The sequence below is a fragment of the Halichondria panicea genome, chromosome 14 (genome assembly GCF_963675165.1).
Source record: "Halichondria panicea chromosome 14, odHalPani1.1, whole genome shotgun sequence".
NCBI classification, from domain to species: domain Eukaryota; kingdom Metazoa; phylum Porifera; class Demospongiae; order Suberitida; family Halichondriidae; genus Halichondria; species Halichondria panicea.
In genome coordinates, this window is record NC_087390.1 from 5281222 (window position 1) to 5299475 (window position 18254).

The 18254-nt window shown below is 42.6% G+C and overlaps 2 protein-coding genes, 1 long non-coding RNA gene and 1 other non-coding gene across 4 annotated transcripts; all 4 read right to left on the bottom strand.

Annotated features, from left to right (window-relative positions):
* Nucleotides 1-451: 451 nt before the first annotated feature.
* On the bottom strand, nt 452-12712 carry LOC135347846 (conserved oligomeric Golgi complex subunit 5-like). Its single transcript, XM_064545939.1, has 19 exons — nt 12567-12712; nt 11919-12116; nt 11036-11160; nt 10602-10722; nt 8782-8912; nt 8373-8526; nt 8120-8235; nt 7572-7649; nt 5781-5862; nt 5120-5276; nt 4452-4622; nt 3980-4190; nt 3445-3611; nt 3067-3136; nt 2803-2870; nt 2134-2319; nt 1384-1516; nt 1117-1196; nt 452-698 (listed from the first exon to the last, which is right to left on the bottom strand). Exons 1-19 carry the CDS (start codon nt 12586-12588, stop codon nt 587-589), a joined length of 2382 nt encoding a protein of 793 aa, XP_064402009.1. The 5' UTR covers nt 12589-12712; the 3' UTR covers nt 452-586.
* Nucleotides 9056-9243, bottom strand: LOC135348244 (U2 spliceosomal RNA). Its single transcript, XR_010398699.1, has one exon. It is a non-coding gene; the product is annotated as a U2 spliceosomal RNA (small nuclear RNA).
* A 663-nt stretch (nt 12713-13375) lies between the features above and the next one.
* LOC135348006 (uncharacterized) lies at nt 13376-14399 on the bottom strand. Its single transcript, XR_010398597.1, has 3 exons — nt 14239-14399; nt 13570-13695; nt 13376-13513 (listed from the first exon to the last, which is right to left on the bottom strand). It is a non-coding gene; the product is annotated as an uncharacterized LOC135348006 (long non-coding RNA).
* Nucleotides 14400-15733: 1334 nt separating this feature from the next.
* Nucleotides 15734-17110, bottom strand: LOC135348149 (uncharacterized). Its single transcript, XM_064546327.1, has one exon. It carries the CDS (start codon nt 17108-17110, stop codon nt 15860-15862), a length of 1251 nt encoding a protein of 416 aa, XP_064402397.1. The 3' UTR covers nt 15734-15859.
* Between the last annotated feature and the right edge of the window lie 1144 nt (nt 17111-18254).

Below are 18254 nucleotides of genomic sequence, written 5' to 3' on the forward strand. Positions count from 1 at the left end.
GGAGACTTTGGAATGGCTGTATTATAGTAGAGTGGTTGGAAGTGTTAGACGTCCAAGAACATGAAGTAAAACCATCTATGAGAGTCTTTAAAGACACTTTCTTCTGGTGATGCAAAAAACCTACCCAGTCGAATCTTGGACGTTCTAAAACTACTGGCTGTTCTAGTAAGACCGCTGCACAAGTAGATCATTGTGTAATTTGTCAGACGATAATTATAATGATCCACAGGTCTGGAGTATATACGTCTTTTATTGCATACTTTATGACTGGCTGTTAGTATAACAGTTGGTGTCTACATATAGTATGTCATACAGTTTCAAGATCATTTTATTATCTAGATGAAACTCCTCAAGCCTCGCAAAAACCCAAACCAGGTTTAATTAATTGTGTGGTAGACAACAATCACAATAATCCCAATAATTAGTGTGCCAACTATGATTATAACAACTATCCCTTTAACAAGTTTTTTTCACAAGAGATCATGCTATAATTATTATAAAGTAAAAATACTTTGCTATAATATATAGATCTTTAATAAGCTATAAATTCAGAAATATCATTCTGCATAATTATATAGTATTATTACTAGAGTGCTTCAAATCCTCTCCTGAGTAGTTCCACCATGATTGAGTATACGGGAGTGGTGTGGGTGTGGTCTTGTGACTTCATACGGTTAGCGTAGGCGTCCAATGTTGCCCTACAATAAGCAGTATATCATACATGTATAATAATATGCAAGGTTCAATGTAGATCGTAATTACTAATCGTGACTAAGCAAACACATTGTTAAAACCAGGAGTGCACTCTTGTTAAAACATAATACACATTCTAATAGATATACAAATTACTGTATTACTAGAATGTTTTGTGAGCATCAAACTTTGCGAGTGTTGATCACTTTGCAATCGCAAATGGTACTGGTATGACACACAATCCTTAATTGCCAAAACACAATATTTGATCGTAAAGGGTCACATTCTCTGCTGATTTGGCTCATTTGCAAAGGTTTTTCACCAGCAAAATACAAAATAATACACGAAATAAACATTACACTATAGTCAACCCTATCAAAACTAGAGCTCTAGTTTACCCAGTACACTGATGGCTGTACTCACTGAATGAAAGGCAGCCTCTCACTCTCAGAGCAATGACTCTCCATCCAGTCACAGTACTCCTTCTCAGACCATCCCTGAACCTACAGACGTGGGGGCGGAGTGTAATGTGTGGGAGGGGTGAGAAAATTAGCTAATAATTATTGGCATTTGCAATTATCGTGTAAAGTGATCATCACTTCCTGCAAGTGTAGCCGTGGTGATTATCAAAACTCAACACAATTCTAAACTGCATAACCCACACACCCACCTACATGTACCTGTACATACCTGGTGTGGAGACTTGAGCTCTGAGGGTGCTCCAGAAAAGAGAAAGTTGAGTACGAGGCTGTGTGGGAGGGGCTCCCCCACGATACCACCCTCCTCACTCAGCAACTGATCGGGTGAAGCAAACAACAGACGCCTGCATGGGGACCCCACACTATTAACTTTAATATGCTACATTCACAACAATGTGTCACACATGCAATTGTACAATACAATGTGTCACACGTGCAATTGTGTACAGTGGAAGCTCCCCTCTCAGTAATAAAGCTCTAACAGAGCGACTTCTTACAATGTACATGTATACGAAAATTTATAAAGTTTTTAACTCCAAAAAGAGCAACTTCCCAGTAACAGATAACACGTTTCCACTTACAATGTATAAGGGGAATTTTTTTAGCACAGTTTTATTGGGAGCAAACCTTTGTCAAAGGCACATGCAGAGTAAGAGAGAATTTAAGCACAGACAGTATAAGCACAGACAGTATAAGCACAGACAGTATAAGCACAAACAGTATAAGCACAGACAGTACGTAGTATAGCACAGACAGTATAGTATCTAAGCAAGTAGAAAGTGTACAATATACACTTTCTGCTTGATAGATAGATAGATATTATCTATCTATCTATCTATAACTGAGAAGAAACACCCTAACAAAGGACAGCCTAAAGGGGACAAAGCTGCTGCTCCCTAAGAGTCCACTAGTCAATAGCTACACAGCACACAGCACACAGCACACAGCACACACTACTTACCTGAGAGCTCTCAGTTTCCTGTATGGCAGTCCTAAGCCAGACAGTCTCTGACAAAACGGGGCCAACGCTAGTTCGATCTGTGCCATGTCCGTCGTCACTTTCATTTTACCCGCCTCCTCCAGTGGGCGGAGCAAACACACATGACACACATACGTCTCCAGTACACCCTCACACACACTCTGTAGTCTGCAGTTACATGACCTTTGAACGCTATTTCAACACAGCAATAAGAAAATATTGTCGCAAGAAAAATGTTCAGCACATGAGTACAGCCAAAGGCACTACTAGAGCTAGCACCAAGTCACAGTGCATGTACAGTCCATGCATCCATGCTTTAAAGCAACTAACAAAACCTCGTACAGCGAAGTCTGTCTAGCGGTCAATCACCCCTGGCTGTAATAAGTACATGTAGGTAGACTTTAGGTCCCACCTGTATTATAGAGGGTGGCCTGCATGCTATACACAGGTCTAAACACATGCTATGGAGACTTTCACTGTAAAGTGTGCTATATGTGACCATTTTAGTGTGCTCAGTACACTTCATTTTGTACAGTGTTGGGGCCCATTAACATAGCTGTATTATAGAGGGTGGTCTTGGCCAAACACATGCTATGGAGATTTTGGAACGGCTGTATTATACAACTAAAGGACTACCATGACAACACTCACTGCTGAGAGAGCTCTTCTTTGCAATGAAACTTGCTCAAATGTTGGGTATGGATTCGACCAGTGAAGGACTGAGGAACAAAGAAAACGTAACATGTACAGCTATATACATGTATAGTTATTTAACTTAAGAACCAATCAAACACAAGCTAATCTTCAATAATACTTACGCCCCCACATCCACACCCCCCCATGACCGCCCCCACACCCCCCCCATGACTGCCCCCACACACACCCCCCATGACTGCCCCCACACACACCCCACACCTGCATTTCCCTCATGAATCCGGAGCAAGGAGCATCGGGAGTGCCTGTCATGAGCTCTTGTCTCACTTCACTACACATTGATAAAGTAAAAGTTAATTGGGTCCTGATGCAAACAATCACACTTCACTGAAACAACATCACAGCACATTTAGATTCATAATCCAGAATTGATTATACACTAGCTGTCATAGCACTTCAGCACTAATGATACAATAACACTATACACTAACGACAAACTGAACCAGTAGCAAGCATAATTATTATTATAGGTACAGTGTAGCAACAAAACCTTAGGCTATGTTGCCACACAACATGAAGCTCGATCAGTAACCATATCAACCCGCCAACACACGTGTGCATTGAAGTGTGACCACCCACCCTGCATAGCTCTCAGAGTGCATACTCTCCACCATACGTCCGAGTGTGGTGCCCACCTCCCCCACAAAGGGCTCCAGGACCCCCTGCAGAGCACTCTGGATACCCCCCACACTGCCGGTGATGATTGAGCGAGATACCTGGCGTAGACTGGACAGGGCCAACACTTGCTGTATGCATGGACAATAAGTAACAATAGATCAACAACCTGTACTTGATGATAAATCATAATCTAAAGAATGCGTTCTTGGCATTGAAAGTGAATACTCCACCTACGCTATGATATCTCACAGATAAACATATACTGAGGAGACACTAAATACACAAACACACATTACCTAGACGTACAGTACAATACTATATAATTATCATCAACTAATCGCCAGGGCGTTTATTTCCTTTCGGCTACTAAACACACGACGCTTAAACAACAAAGGAGCTTATTTAGTAACCAAGGAAATCCGATACATGCATTACATAATACCAGGAGTGCATGTACTCCATATAATACATGTATATACACCTCACAATATCTTACCTGATTGACAATGGTCTGGAAGAGGTGCAGAGTGTTGACGACTGAGATGTTCTTCAGCTGGGCGTAGTTGGGAGGGCCGGATATTTGAAGGGCTTCTTTCCCTGTGGCAACCATTTCGTCACACTTCATGCTGAACAGTCGAATGGCCTTGTCCACGTTCTTAGAGATGATGGTTGCTAAGGGACCGCTACCACCGGCTGTAGCTAGCTCACTGTGTGTGTGCGTGTGCATGTGTGTGTGTGTGTGTGTGTGTGTGTGTGTGTGTGTGTGTGTGTGTGTGTGGGTGGTGAGAGTCAAATAGTGTTAGACGGCTTCCTTTAAAGCATACTTACGAAAATTAATCAACTAAGTCCCTAGGCCATGAGTAATAATTGACTCATGCGTACGTAATTCGAGTCAATCAACACTGATCTTAAACTTCCATTATCAGTACATCCAGCCTCCTCACCACCTACTACCCCCGCCCCCTCACCTGGAGAATGTCTTGACGGCTCTGAGCACCTCCTCTTCCCTCGGCAGGCCCCCTCGAGAGGTGGGGCCAAACAGCTGGTTCACAGAGTCCAGGAGACGACCTTGTGACCGCGAGATGTATGCCTTCTCAAATGGTGAGAGGGCTTTTAGTAGAGCAGCCTCGTAACTGGAGCTGTAGGGGGGAGGGGTTAGGTGAGTTACAGAGATATGCTCTACTACATGCAGCTGTACTGTAGTAGGTTTCATGACACATCGTTCTATTAGCAGACTTCCTCTGAAGAGCAACTACCAGAGCTATGATTATGGTGATGGCCTAAAGCTCAGGTTGTTATAATGAAAAGTATAATATGTGTACAATTAATACAACCCTCAACAAAATCCACCTCTGCGGTATAATGGGCAAAACTTAGTTCTGTTAATTAAGTTTCACAGAAACAGGGCAACGACCCAACTTCCTGTCCTGGAGCTAAGGGTGAGAGGCATGTGTGAGTGAGTGGGGGGGGGGGGGGGGGGGGTGGTGGGATGTCTACTATTAAATGGGGTCCATTTTACATCCAACATGCTATTACAGAGTAGAACTACACACGCTACACAGCCACACTTTCAATCTTGAGCAAAACTAAAAACTGCTGTAGAATACTAACCAGACATGACTATGGTGACCCTCACCTCTCGTGTGACTTGTCGTGTGCAAGGGCTGGTTGAACGTAGAGGGACTGTCTACTGTCAGTCACTGCCAGCACCTCCAGTTGAGAGAGGAGGTCTGAGAACACTCGCACCAGTTTGGGATAGTCACTCTCAAACGTCTGTCGGAGGTGAGTGGAGGCTGTGGGGGCGGGTTGTGTGTGTGTGGGTGTAAGCACGATGCTGTGGAGAGTAATTATAAATGTTATTTATGTAAAAGACTAAGAACAAAAACTGAGTGTGCATGTAATGACAATGTGGAGATTATCCCACTCACTCGGTTGCTTGGTATACTAATTGTATGTCAACAGCAAAGCTTGCTAGGGAAGAGTATCACCACAAATCTATCAGTATCAGCGTACTATTAATGAGAATCACACCAACTAAAACAGAGCACCCCCTCTTACCTTGAGCCCCCCCCCCTACCTTGAGCTCCCTACCTTGAGCCCCCCTACCTTGAGCTCCCCTACCTTGAGCCCCCTACCTTGAGCCCCCCTACCTTGAGCCCCCTACCTTGAGCTCCCCCTACCTTGAGCTCCCCCTACCTTGAGCCCCCCTATCTTGAGCCCCCTAAGGCGTAGAGGGACGGACTATCTACTGTCAGTCACTGAGCCCCCCCTACCTTGAGCCCCCCCTAAGGCCTTACCTTGAGCAGCTGCTGCAAACTCAACGGCAAGGTCTTCAGCTACTGCCTCCCAGAAGTGAGTGAGGAGGTGGTGGACTGGGCTCTGTGGGGGGCATGTGAATGTGCGGGGGTTATCAGAAGTGAGTGAGGGGGTGGTGGACTGGGCTCTGTGGGGGGCATGTGAATGTGCGGGGGTTATCAGAAGTGAGTGAGGGGTGGTGGACTGGGTTCTGTGGGGGGCATGTGGATGTGTGGGGGTTATCAGAAGTGAGTGAGGGGGTAGTGGACTGGGCTCTGTGGGGGCATGTGAATGTGTGGGGGTTATCAGAAGTGAGTGAGGGGGTGGTGGACTGGGCTCTGTGGGGGGCATGTGAATGTGTGGAGGGTTATCAGAAGTGAGTGAGGGGGTGGTGGACTGGGCTCTGTGGGGGGCATGTGAATGTGTGAAGGGTTATCAGAAGTGAGTGAGGGGGTGGTGGACTGGGCTCTGTAGGGGTATGTGAATGTGTGGAGAGTTTGAGTGAGGGGGTGGTGGACTGGGCTCTGTGGGGTGCATGTGAATGTGTGGGGGGTAATCAGAAAGTGAGTGAGGGGGTGGTGGACTGGGCTCTGTGGGGGGGGGGGGGTCCGGTGTAAACGAGTGAGAAATTATCCTACCGTGATAGACTGAAGTGCAAACCCTTGGCTGGTGACATGATTATAAAGAAACCAGAAGAGTGATATAATGCAGTGCATGTAGTGATGTATGACTGAGCTGTCTAGCAGCAACTCAGGAGCAGTAAAACTAAATCAGATTGGAGGCATGCTGAGAACAGAGTTTTAGTGGTACTTGAGGTGAACTAGGTCCTAGTCTAGGATCACAGCAAAGAAGCCTGGAGTCTCAGAGAAGTATGACTCAAGAATCCCGATTCCAGAGTCAGCTAGCTACAGACAACAAACAAGTTACAATTCTAGCTTTCTATTGTAGTGACCCTTTTCCACTGTTTTTGGTACAGGATCACTTCAGCTGTAAATACGGAGAGTGTCTCGAATAAAGGCCGCTAGCTAGCTGCCAACGTGCAGTTCAAGCTTCTTATCTCGCTTTTATTCGACAACAAAGCTCTAACATCGAAATCTACCATTGTTAAAACTAATAACTGACTGTGTGAAGGCTATCCATGCTATAAACGCAGTGCTGTGGCAGCCAGGTGAGCAAACCCTGAAATTACAAACAGACAAACCAAACGACTACTATACCCGTGGCCGCCCACGCGCACCTCGGGTAATAACTAAAAAGGATGCCAAAAGTTTAAACTCCGTAATTAATGGCTGCATGCTGCTTCTTCTCACTGCAGCTACTAATAGCTAACGTACTAGTGCACAGCTACCCACTAGGTAGAATAGCTAAGTTATATTGATCAACAGACTTTGCTATGCAAGAGTCTGAAGAGACTGCAATGGCCGCCAAAGTACAAGCAAAACTAGCCATAACTCGAGAACAAAGCTTTATTTTGCAAATCCACAAATTGATATTCAAGAAAACGTTACTAGAAGCTCTTACTTGCAGAGCTCTGTATAGCAGTCTACACACACACACACAAACACACTACCGTATACTTCGCTTGCGCTTGCGCAAACCTCGGCATACGGTAATAAACAGGAAGCTGTGACTATACACACACACCATGGGTAAGCTCTCTGTGGTTGACATAATTATGGCAGAATACTTCAGAATAAAAATTGCATTATAGTGAGTAATAGTTTAGGTCCCTAGATTGACTAGACATGCGCACACAGTAGACACACAGTAGACACAGTGTATTCTCCTCGTACCTGGCTAATGGTGTCCAGGAAGGAAGACTGAGTGAGAGGGTCTCTCTTCTTGATCAGTACCACGTGTAGCTGGTGGACCTGTGAGAGAGGGACGTAGTCACATGACATAATGGTACAGGTCTAGGAACGTAGTCACATGACATAACGGTACAGGTCTAGTAGACACACTGGCTTTGAGCTTGGGGAATATGTAACTATGGGAGTGATATCCTTCAGGCGTAGAATGTTCCCAAAGGTATCGAATGCACATGATGTATAGATCCTAGGCTAACTAGAGATGGGAACATTATTATTTGTATCCTAGCAAATCTATATCGTTACCAGGAATGCTTATTAACCACGCCTAATTTAACAGTTGAAAGTTTAATTCGCAGAAAGTCTTTTTACAGCTATTCGCAGAATTTTTGGGCCGCAGAAATTTCTAGCTATACAGTAGCTCATAGTTTCTTACTAAAACACGACACTAAAATTAATGCTGAACTGAGCAGAAAATGAGCAGTGATTGGGAGGGGAGATTATCCCTAAGAAACTATCCTACCCACACCCACCTGTTTGTATATCTTGATGATTTCGTTCACGAGTCTCTCCAGCCTCGTCCAAAGGGAAGCCTTCCAAGTGGCAGCACTGCCGAGGGTGGGGAGGGTGGAGCGACCGGGACCACCACCTGCAGTATAGTCATGTGACATGACAACGCATGACAGTTACAAAACTGTGTATCCACACATTTTGGCTTGTATCTTAAAATTTACCCTCAAACCTCCGTACCCCAGTACCCTCATACCCCCACACACACACCCTCACCCTCCAGCCCTTGAGTGAGAGTAGCTGGGTCTAATGCAGTCTGGCTCTCGTGTTGCAGAGCTTCTCTGAACCCAGCAAGCACTGAGCTGAGTGACGGAGACAGTTGCCCCAGGTTGTAGAACACTTGTAGGGACACACCCACCTGGGTCGGGTTCTGGGAGGGGGGGGGGAAGATACACAAACTGATAAAATGGTGGATTTAGGCACAATAGATTCCGTGATAGCCTAACAATGATTATACCATGTCAATGAACGGCTACTGCAACGGAATGAGAAACAGAATAATTATGTAGGACACATTATATGAAAATTGTCTCTCGACGCGAGCACTAAAATGTACATTTATGTAAAATGCCTTATAATAATAATATTGGAAAAACACAACACAACGATTGGACCAGATTCTTACTAGTAATTCGAGTCCTTGTAGTAACATCCTCTTGCCCTGAGACTCCACCTCCCTACGTGCTCGTCCTAGCCACGCCCTCTCATCCTCGACCACACCCACTCCAGCAAGGTCTCCATCACTTGTCAACTGGTCTGTACAATGGACAGAAAATTCAATATCAGTGAACCAATTAATGAAAAAGAGCATTTCTGTAAACGTCTGTGTCAACAAGGTAATGCTTGTGATTTCAGAAAAGTGTGAGAGTGGAGATTTTGTTTTTATTGATATTTCCCCAGAGGGGAGGGCCACCGTTGGCAGTAGTGCAACGCCATGGCAACCCGTGGGAAGGGTGAAGCAAGCTTCGGTCCACATCCCGGTTTGCAAAAATTGAAGTAAAAGCGTGGGGCAATAGCCCCGTCGAAGCTTTTACACTTCGAAGAACAGTTATTTCTACTTGATCTTAGCCAAAAGGCCAGAAGCGATACTTAAACAGCTAACTGGAGCCCTTTTATAGTGTAGCCGTGTTTCCAACATTTGTGGTGATTGTGTGGTGGGAAATTTAACGGCTTCAACGAACATTCCAACACAAGAATGTTAGTGAATCTGTCCAAGATAAGGCTACGTACATGTAAGTCCAACGAAGGATTTAAATGCAGAGCCTGGGAAGATGGTGGTATTATGACCAGAATGCAGAGCCTGGGAAGATGGTGGTATTATGACCAGAATGTTATCACATTTCCAGCTAAAACAACCTCCAGCTAATACTAATATCACAGATTGATATATAGAAGCAATGAAGAAAATTACCAAAATCGATGTGGAAACAAGCTTCACTGGTCTAACGAGTGTTGCAAGCGTGCGCTTGCTAATGCCTCTCGCCATGTTTTTGCTTTCGCTCAAAAGTATTAGAGTGTTATAGAAGAGGTAAATAATTTGCAATGAATGTGCTTTGATTGTTTCACAAGAAAGGGGTGTCCACAGTTAATAGTATATACTGTGAGTTTGTCAAAGGCACAGAGTAAGAGAGAATTTAAGCACAGACAGTAGTATAGCACAGACAATAATATAGTATATAAACAAGCAGAAAGTGTGTATCTATCTATATTAATACTGAAAAGAAAAGACTTGTGTACATGTATCTATTGTTACCAGACTTGTGCACATGAATCTATTGTTATCTATATTGTATCATTTGTTTTGTGGCTTACCTGTATACCAGGACCTCAAGAAAAAGAACATGAAGTAAGTTGAATCTGCCACCAACATGTGGGGAGGAGCACGCATGCGCTTGCATCCACAGGAATAATTAAAGGGTGTGTCCAAAGAGATCAAGTTCACAATGGCTACACTATAGCTAGCTGTTTTAACAGATCTTTTCTGACTCTTGTAGCTAATAAAAAGCTAGCGCTTTAGTGCAAGGCTAACTCATGTGTTGAATAGAAAGTTTGTGCGAACAGATGATGCTATGAAAGATTCTGAAGAGACTGCAACAGCCTTCAATGGGAGTCAAACTAGCCATAACTTGAGAAAGAAGCTTTAGTTTGCTAATCCACGAATCAAAATCCAAGAGAACGTGGCTAGAAGCCTATAGAAGCTGTTATTTTTCGTCGCATTGCAACCGTTGAGCAGTTACAGTTGGGAACAGACACACACACACACACACACACACACAGTCAGCTTCAGCTTTACCGTATCCCTCGTATGGCTACGCCTCGAGGCATAATTATTGAAACGGCTGATTGCATGGTAATTTGGATTGACTTGTACCAACATTTGGGTAACACACCTACACAAGCTATTGGGTAGCAGTAGCTAAGATGCTTAGTTTTGGAAAAACTCACCAATTTCGGAGAAGGTTTGAGCAACTTTAGTGATTTCTCTTGTGCCTCCCTGCATCTGTGAGCGTAGCCTCTTGATCAGGTAGAGCATTCGTATCACCTTACGCAGTAGGTCACATGCAGCCTGTGTGTGGGTGGATGTGTGTGTGTGGGAGGGAGGGGAGGTAGGTTACAAGGTTTATCGAGTTAGGGAGTGCCTTGGTGTAATATTTGAGTGAGTCCCAGTTAAGGGTTCCACTGTAAAAGACAAGCACCCAAAATCCCACTACTCAAGTGACCTGGTACACACAGCAACAACACAACCTCAAACCTGTAGCTAGATATAGCTAAATTGAGCAGCCTTTTGAAATCAATCAACGTTTTTCCAACATTTGCTACAAGCCTCCAAAATCTGCTCAAATGACCCCACACAATGCAATGAGGACAACGTCTCATACCTGTAGCCTAGCTAGTTGAGCAGTCCTGGTGACAATCTTCTGATAGGGATCAATAACTTTGGAGCTGATTCTGTCCACTGCACTTCTCAGTGACTCTATCCGAGTCTGCATCATTTTGAGCACACCTGTGGGTGTGTGTGTGTGTTTGTGTGGGGTGTGTGTGGGGGGGGGGGGTAGAAGCAATGATCCTAAAGCAAGCCTCAAAAATCACTGGTTATAGTCATCACAGTTATACAGAGAACTGTACCAGTATTAACAGGGCTCACTGATGACATCTGTACATGTATATTATGGCTGTTCTGATATCAATGTTCTTAAACTATCCATTCTCTCCCTCACACCCCCTCCCCCCACCCACCCACTAATCTCGCAAGCAGACTTGTCCTAGAGGGAACGTCTGGTCACTATTGCAGCAATTCCATGGCACTGAGGAATGTAGTCACGTGCAAGATATTTGTTAATTAACCAAATACACATTTTCATTCGCAGCTAGCTATAGCTCTTGCTTGGTCTGAGCTTCTTGTAACCGAGTTCCTGCAGCCAGGTATGGTTCAACACTAAAATTACCCTTGCTATATTTCTATAATCCTTCTTTTCATGTTCATTTTATGCTATAATAGGAAAATATACGGGTGTTACCGCCCACTATCTACGTAGACAAATCTGATTGGCACTGCCAACATTCTGGCAGGGGCCACGGAATTGCTGCAATAGTGACCAGACGTTCCCTCCCCCCCAAACACACACACACACACACACACACACACACACACACACACACACACACACACACACACACACACACACACACACACACACACACACACACACACACACACACACACACACACACACACACACACACACACACACACACACTCACTCTGCAACGCCTCTATCCCCGTGGCCTGGGACAGAAGGTCTTCATAGTTAGTCACCACTTGAGAATACAGCTCTTTGTCTAGTGATCCGATTCCCTCGGCCAATTTCCCGATCATCTCCCCCACCATCTGCGACTGCATGGTCTGGGCCGCAAATGACTTGGGGTCAAAGTCCTCTCGGACCAGAGGCTTCAGGGAAGCTGGGGAAATTAGTGTGGGGAAAAATAACTCCGAAACATGGATCACACTCAACTACCGTGTAAGCTCTATTTAAGGCGCCACATAAAAATATTTATGCTGGTATATTCAGAGGTGGAAAATTAGTTTTGAGGCAGTTGAGGCTGTGTGCTGATGAGGATGCATACGTTAACGAAGACTCCCCAATCGAGCAAATAGAAATCTATAGATGGCATTTCTCTAGAAAGCCGCCTTCTAATTGGAGGTAAAAAACAGCTTTTCCAACCTCTAATACGGCCACCTTTACCAGCGTAAATATTTTATGTGGCACCTTTATAAATAGACGGTAGATCTGTTTCAAATAAAGATACATCTAAATCAAGTGAATGATTGAGTGTTACAATTAATAATTAGTACCCCAGGTTTATAGTCTATGTAGCCAGTATGTAATAGTGTGTGTGTGTACTGCTCACCGTCTGATAGAACACTCTCCATGATTCAAACAACTCACAACAAGGCCATGTGCTGCTCAGTGGGTACGGTGTGGGCAGGAAAAAAATCACTCATCAAGAACAGAAATTAAATTTAACCACAACACACCCTACGAATTCTAACTAATTATAGCGAATTTTAGCGAATTTGCAATTCATAACGCATGCGTAAGTTACATGTAACGTACGCGCTTATAATAAAAAAATTTTTTACACGCAATTTTGAAAGGTTTGGGCATAGATAGTACAAGCATAGATAGTGTAGTAAGAGGGATTGGAAACGGACCGCGATTGTCGGCCAGTCCAGGCTGCGCAGGAAGTTAATTCACTGCACCGGAAGCTAATAATAGTTTCTTCACATCACTTTGGGATGGCAGCACAGATTACAGAGCAGACAGACAGCACATGAGACCTTGATAAGAGCTAGAGCTAAAGAGCAGTGATGAGCATCGAAGGTACAAGTCCAAAATACCAGTCTACATTTGTATAGCTAGCTTGCTTGTCCATTTTAATATTTGTCCCTTTTAATACAGAGAAACACTCTACTGAGATCAAGAGAAGCCACTAAGCCTCTGTTTGTGAAGACGAAGGATTCAAGATATTTAGCAGTGCCAGCATCATGTAACTGCACTGACTTTGAGCAACAAAGTTGTAGCTATGAATGGATGATTTACAAGGGAAATACAATTTAATAGCTATCACTTTAGCGTATTGTGTATTCACACTCTTATACTCTTAGTGTATATAGTTGATTCGATACATAATTATAATTATGGTTGTTTGATCACACGTAAAAAAATAATTATGTGCATCAAATAGAAATGTAGTTAAACACTTCGAGAGGGTTCTAGCCGATTTGCTCACTCAGAAAGGCACTTGCATCAGGGAGGATGAACAGGTCTCCTATACCATGTCAATGAATGATTTGACTGCAAAGGGGCGAGGGGAGTTTTAAGTTTACAATACACATTGTATATATACGTACCTGACTGTGAACTCAGTCCTTGTGGCATCACTACAGCATCTTGTTGCAGCCAGTGCACTTAGCTCCTTACGGCTAGAAACCGATTTTTCCCAGTGTCCCAGTCGTCCAGGTATTCATTCTCCAACCCTATAGTATATATCACCCATGGGCAAGTAAACAAGACGGTAGTAACATAATAACGTATGACCAGTATATACATGTACATACGTCAATTTGTAATTATACATGTAGACTAAACATCACAGCTACTGCCAAAATAAGGCTTTGTTCAGTCAAATGAAGGTGTCTATTGCACAATATACAGCACTCACTATAATATAAAGGCATTTAGAAATACTCATGACAAATTATATGCCAAAGAGAGGTACGGAAAAGTGGACATAAATTTAGGTCAATTTGTCATTTTATCACCATGTTGTGAACTTTTCTTAGTACTTAGCAGGGCCAACTCAACACCATTTCATTCCTTACCTAATTCTCTATCAACAACATCATCAATCTTTAATATTGCTTGTATAACAAAAAAGATATAGGTACAGAAAGTCATTCCAGTTTGAAAATGCCGCCAATTTCTGATATAGGACTGGTAAATAAGGTCCCAATAAATAATAAGTATCTACATGGTAAGAGAGGCTCTAATAAATACTGCTACTAGTTTTAGTGCTTTACCTTTGTCCTAGAACAGGAGAAAACCTTGTCTTTGTATCTCTGGACGGGCGTGATTTAGCGCTTATAGCTGCGTTACGCGCAGCCTGGATTGTCCACAAGACCCCAAGTTCATTACATTGCATTGATAAGCCCACGTGATCCCGTTTCCAATCCCTCTTACTACACTATCTATGGTACAAGTACAGATTTGGAAGCCCCAAACCATAGATAGTCTACTATCTATGGTTTGGGGCTTCCAAATCTGTACTTGTAGCTATGTTTATTAACGATCTTTACCCATTGAGAAGACTATCTTCATGTATCTATGTACAGTATAAATAATTATTGATAATTTCCTCATGCTGGACGGAGCTGGAGAGCTGCTGTGAGCAGAGTGCTGTGAGAGATACCAGTTGACAAAAAACATAGCTTCAACAGTATAAACTTCACTGTTAGCAGAGCTTGTGAAACGCGCGCATCTTGGAAAGAACACTGACAAGTAAACTGAGAACCTAAAGAATTGACTGCAACACTACAAGAAGAAGAATGAAGCCTTGTGATGGTGGAGTGCAGAGGTGTAGAGCAGACTGGACCGACATGGGACCTCAACAGAAAGTGTAAAGCGATTGCTAAAGTGTTTTCGATGCTTCGATGATTGGCCGTAACTGTACACTATAATTACTGATTTTCGGCTATCCAAGTTTTTGCTAGAGTTCTCATGCAGAGCAATAGTATCAGGTTACATGCATATATGCATGCATGGTGCTGTTTGGAATGAGGGATGGAGCAAACTGTTAATAGAGTAGTTTCTTCTTGTTTCAGCCTGCATTCTAAGCACCACTCTGTATTGCTATGGTGTTATTCAGTGCCATGCAGTTACATGCATGCATATAGGACTTGCATGATGCATATAGCAACCATATTTACTGATGTATCTTTTTAAGCATGTCTTTATGGCTTAAAGAGCGCGGAGTTTACAGTTACAATTTTTGGTTATAATTATGAGCCAATAATTATGCATGGGATTAATAGCACAAGTATAACAAGCAATCGCAAGGCCTCTAATTGTATGAGGCAAAGTAGCTTCATTTCCACGTCAATTTTTTTAAAAGTTCGGGCCGGGAATGAGGCTATATAAAGCCAGAATAGTGATTGAGGTAATCTGATCATATGTAAGCTATAGAAAATGTTGATGCTTATATAATATATATATATGGATTGATGGTGCAATAAGTATATAATATATCACACTTGTAGCTAGCAGTAAGTGTTTTAATGTATGCACGAGGATTATACAGTAATGCTAGTAATGCTCGAGCGTATATATTGCGAGTGCATCATCCGATCGCTGATTATGAGGCTGAAAACTCTATACTTTTCAGATTAGAAAAAGCTACCGTATATATACATTGTCAAGCTGCACTTTTGAGACTTAATGGTGATGAATAGAAAAAAGTGTACAATCTACTGTTTTTAGCCAATCAGATCAATTACAGATAATGTAATGTAGTCTTTACACACATTAATTTTGACAAAAATTGATATGGAAACCTCAGACTGGCATTGCATGGTTGGTTAATTACTAGTCAATAGTCTAGACATACACATTACTACAAAGTTTCATCAGTTTTATTTATGATAGCTATCCAACATTAGAGCCATCCTTAACAACACTGAGTTCACGACCCCCAGCGATGCCACCAAAATCAAAGCTCATATCTAAAGCTCTCTCCCCGTATACCACCTGCTTGGGGTGAGGGTCACTACCGTTAGTGCTATTCGTAACAGATATTGCAGCTTTTCGCAGATAGGTGCAGTTATATCGCTCAAGTACTTTTTTGTTCCCCATTCGAATTAGATTCATCAGAGTGATGGATGAGCAAGCATGGCCATTGCCTGCTCCCTCTTCAGCTACACTGGCCCAAATACCATCAGCTCCACTGCATAAGCACTCAAGTTGCACAGTCTCAGCCAGCCCCCACTTCTTATGCACGTGAACCAGCAAAAGTCCGTTATTCCACTTCCTGGCATTCATTAGTTTTCGTACAGCTGTCGTCCATGCCCCAATTTCTTCTGGTAAGTAGTCTCCAGTAGGTTCCTCAAAAATAATACCCAGCAATCGTTTCTCCTGTGGTAGGGATGCAAAGTAGTCAACTGCAGCGAGTACACGTTCTGGTACTTCAGTCATTGCCATAGGGAAATCCCTAAAGTTGACGAAAATTTTGGAAGCCTTTGAAAGATTAGTACGAGACCATTCGATCCATTTCATGATCAGCTTGCAAATATCTTGCACTGAACAGGACTCCCAATCGATAGATTTGTCGGCAAGATCGAATTCGATGATTGGGTTTTTCAGTCCATGTTTTTTCATCTTAGCCAGACCAACTGGTATGGTTTCCCTGTCGATCATCCCTTTAGAAATTCCTTCTATGACTTCAGAGAATGCATAGAGTGTGCTCGGATCTTCACCATTTTCCATCAGCTGTTTGATGAACGTGTCATCAACTCGTGTCATGTGTGAGACAGACGCAACTATGATGTTTTTAAAGCCACATCTCTTCACTTCATTGTAGATTTTCCATTTGTTCTCGATGGTGAGACCGTGTAATCGGCCTACAATGCTTTCTCTTAAGGAATTGTCCAGTACAAAGCAGTCAAGGTTTTGGAGTGTGTGTCTCTTCTTTCCTTCATCTGCAATAGCAACTTTGATGCGATCCAGCTCTTCTTGATACGTTGCATGGGTATGAGCAGATACGCACTTGTCTATTAAATGCTTAGCAATGAACTTTCCACTCAGTTTCACTATTATATCGCAAAACCATGTTCTGTATACTAACACTGTCCGGAAGTGAGAACCATAATTAGCTGGCCATGCTAACAGATAACCATGCATGTAAGCCAGTTTTTTTTTTATAGTATGTAGTAGATTTAGTTCTATAGATCTATAGAGCTTTCCCATATATCTATATAGGCTATTAATTAGAGATGACTTATCCAAGCTGCACTATATAGTATATATATAGCCTTACTCTTTTTCCACTCATGCAGAGCCCCTCCCATTGAGAAATTACTTTCTATATCTGAATTATACGCCACTGGCAGCAGGTATAATTATAGATCTAATAAAAAATAATTATGGAGTAAACTATAAAGTTTCGCGGAAAGACTAAATGATTTAATTTTCGTGAATATGCCTATAGCGATAACTATATAGGGTATAAACATAGATAGTAGAGGGGAGGGATTGGAAACATCTCAGGTGACCAATGTATTGCCCTAGAGAATTCTGACACCATGCGTGTTGCATTCCGCAAGTATTGATTGCGATTGATTGCGAGACAGCTGCAAAGACAAAAGAGAAGAAACTGAAGAAAACTCCAGTAAGCACTGGCAGAGCTAGTATGTATGTACATTATCCATAGTAAATGTATGGTTTACATCATTTACCTAATTTATTTGATCATCAGAGGTCCATGTAGCACTATTTTACATCTATTTAGCTGGGAATTTGAAGGTATGAAACTTTGTGGGGGGATATCTTGAGCTAGGAAGTAGCCATGGTTGCTTGAGAGTGATCACAGTGTAGAGGAAGCATTGAAATATGCCTTAGGCATAGCTAAGTTGAGAATTAGGCTGTTTATTTTTTAATATTAACATAAAAGTGTGAAAAGAAGAATTCGTAAGTACATTTGTTTGCGGGGGAGTTGCTGGTTAACAATACATTGTACATCACTATTGTTCAGGTCTACATATTGCCTAAGGATCCCGATGTGCCTTGAGAAAAGTTTTTCCTTGCTAACCTGTATAGTTTTGGAAATATGCTAATTCAAACTTACCCGTAAATTGCTTTCCCAGGGTACTCAGAACATCTGAGGATCTGCCAAGACCCTTTGGAAAAGTTTGGCATGGCAATGACAGAGGGAAGGGACACTGTTATTCATTACGATTGGTCGTGCAAAAGCTGTGTAGTGACCAGATGACCACTACCTAAACGTCGTCAGACTTACAAAAATTATGTTTTATGTTTGTAAACATCA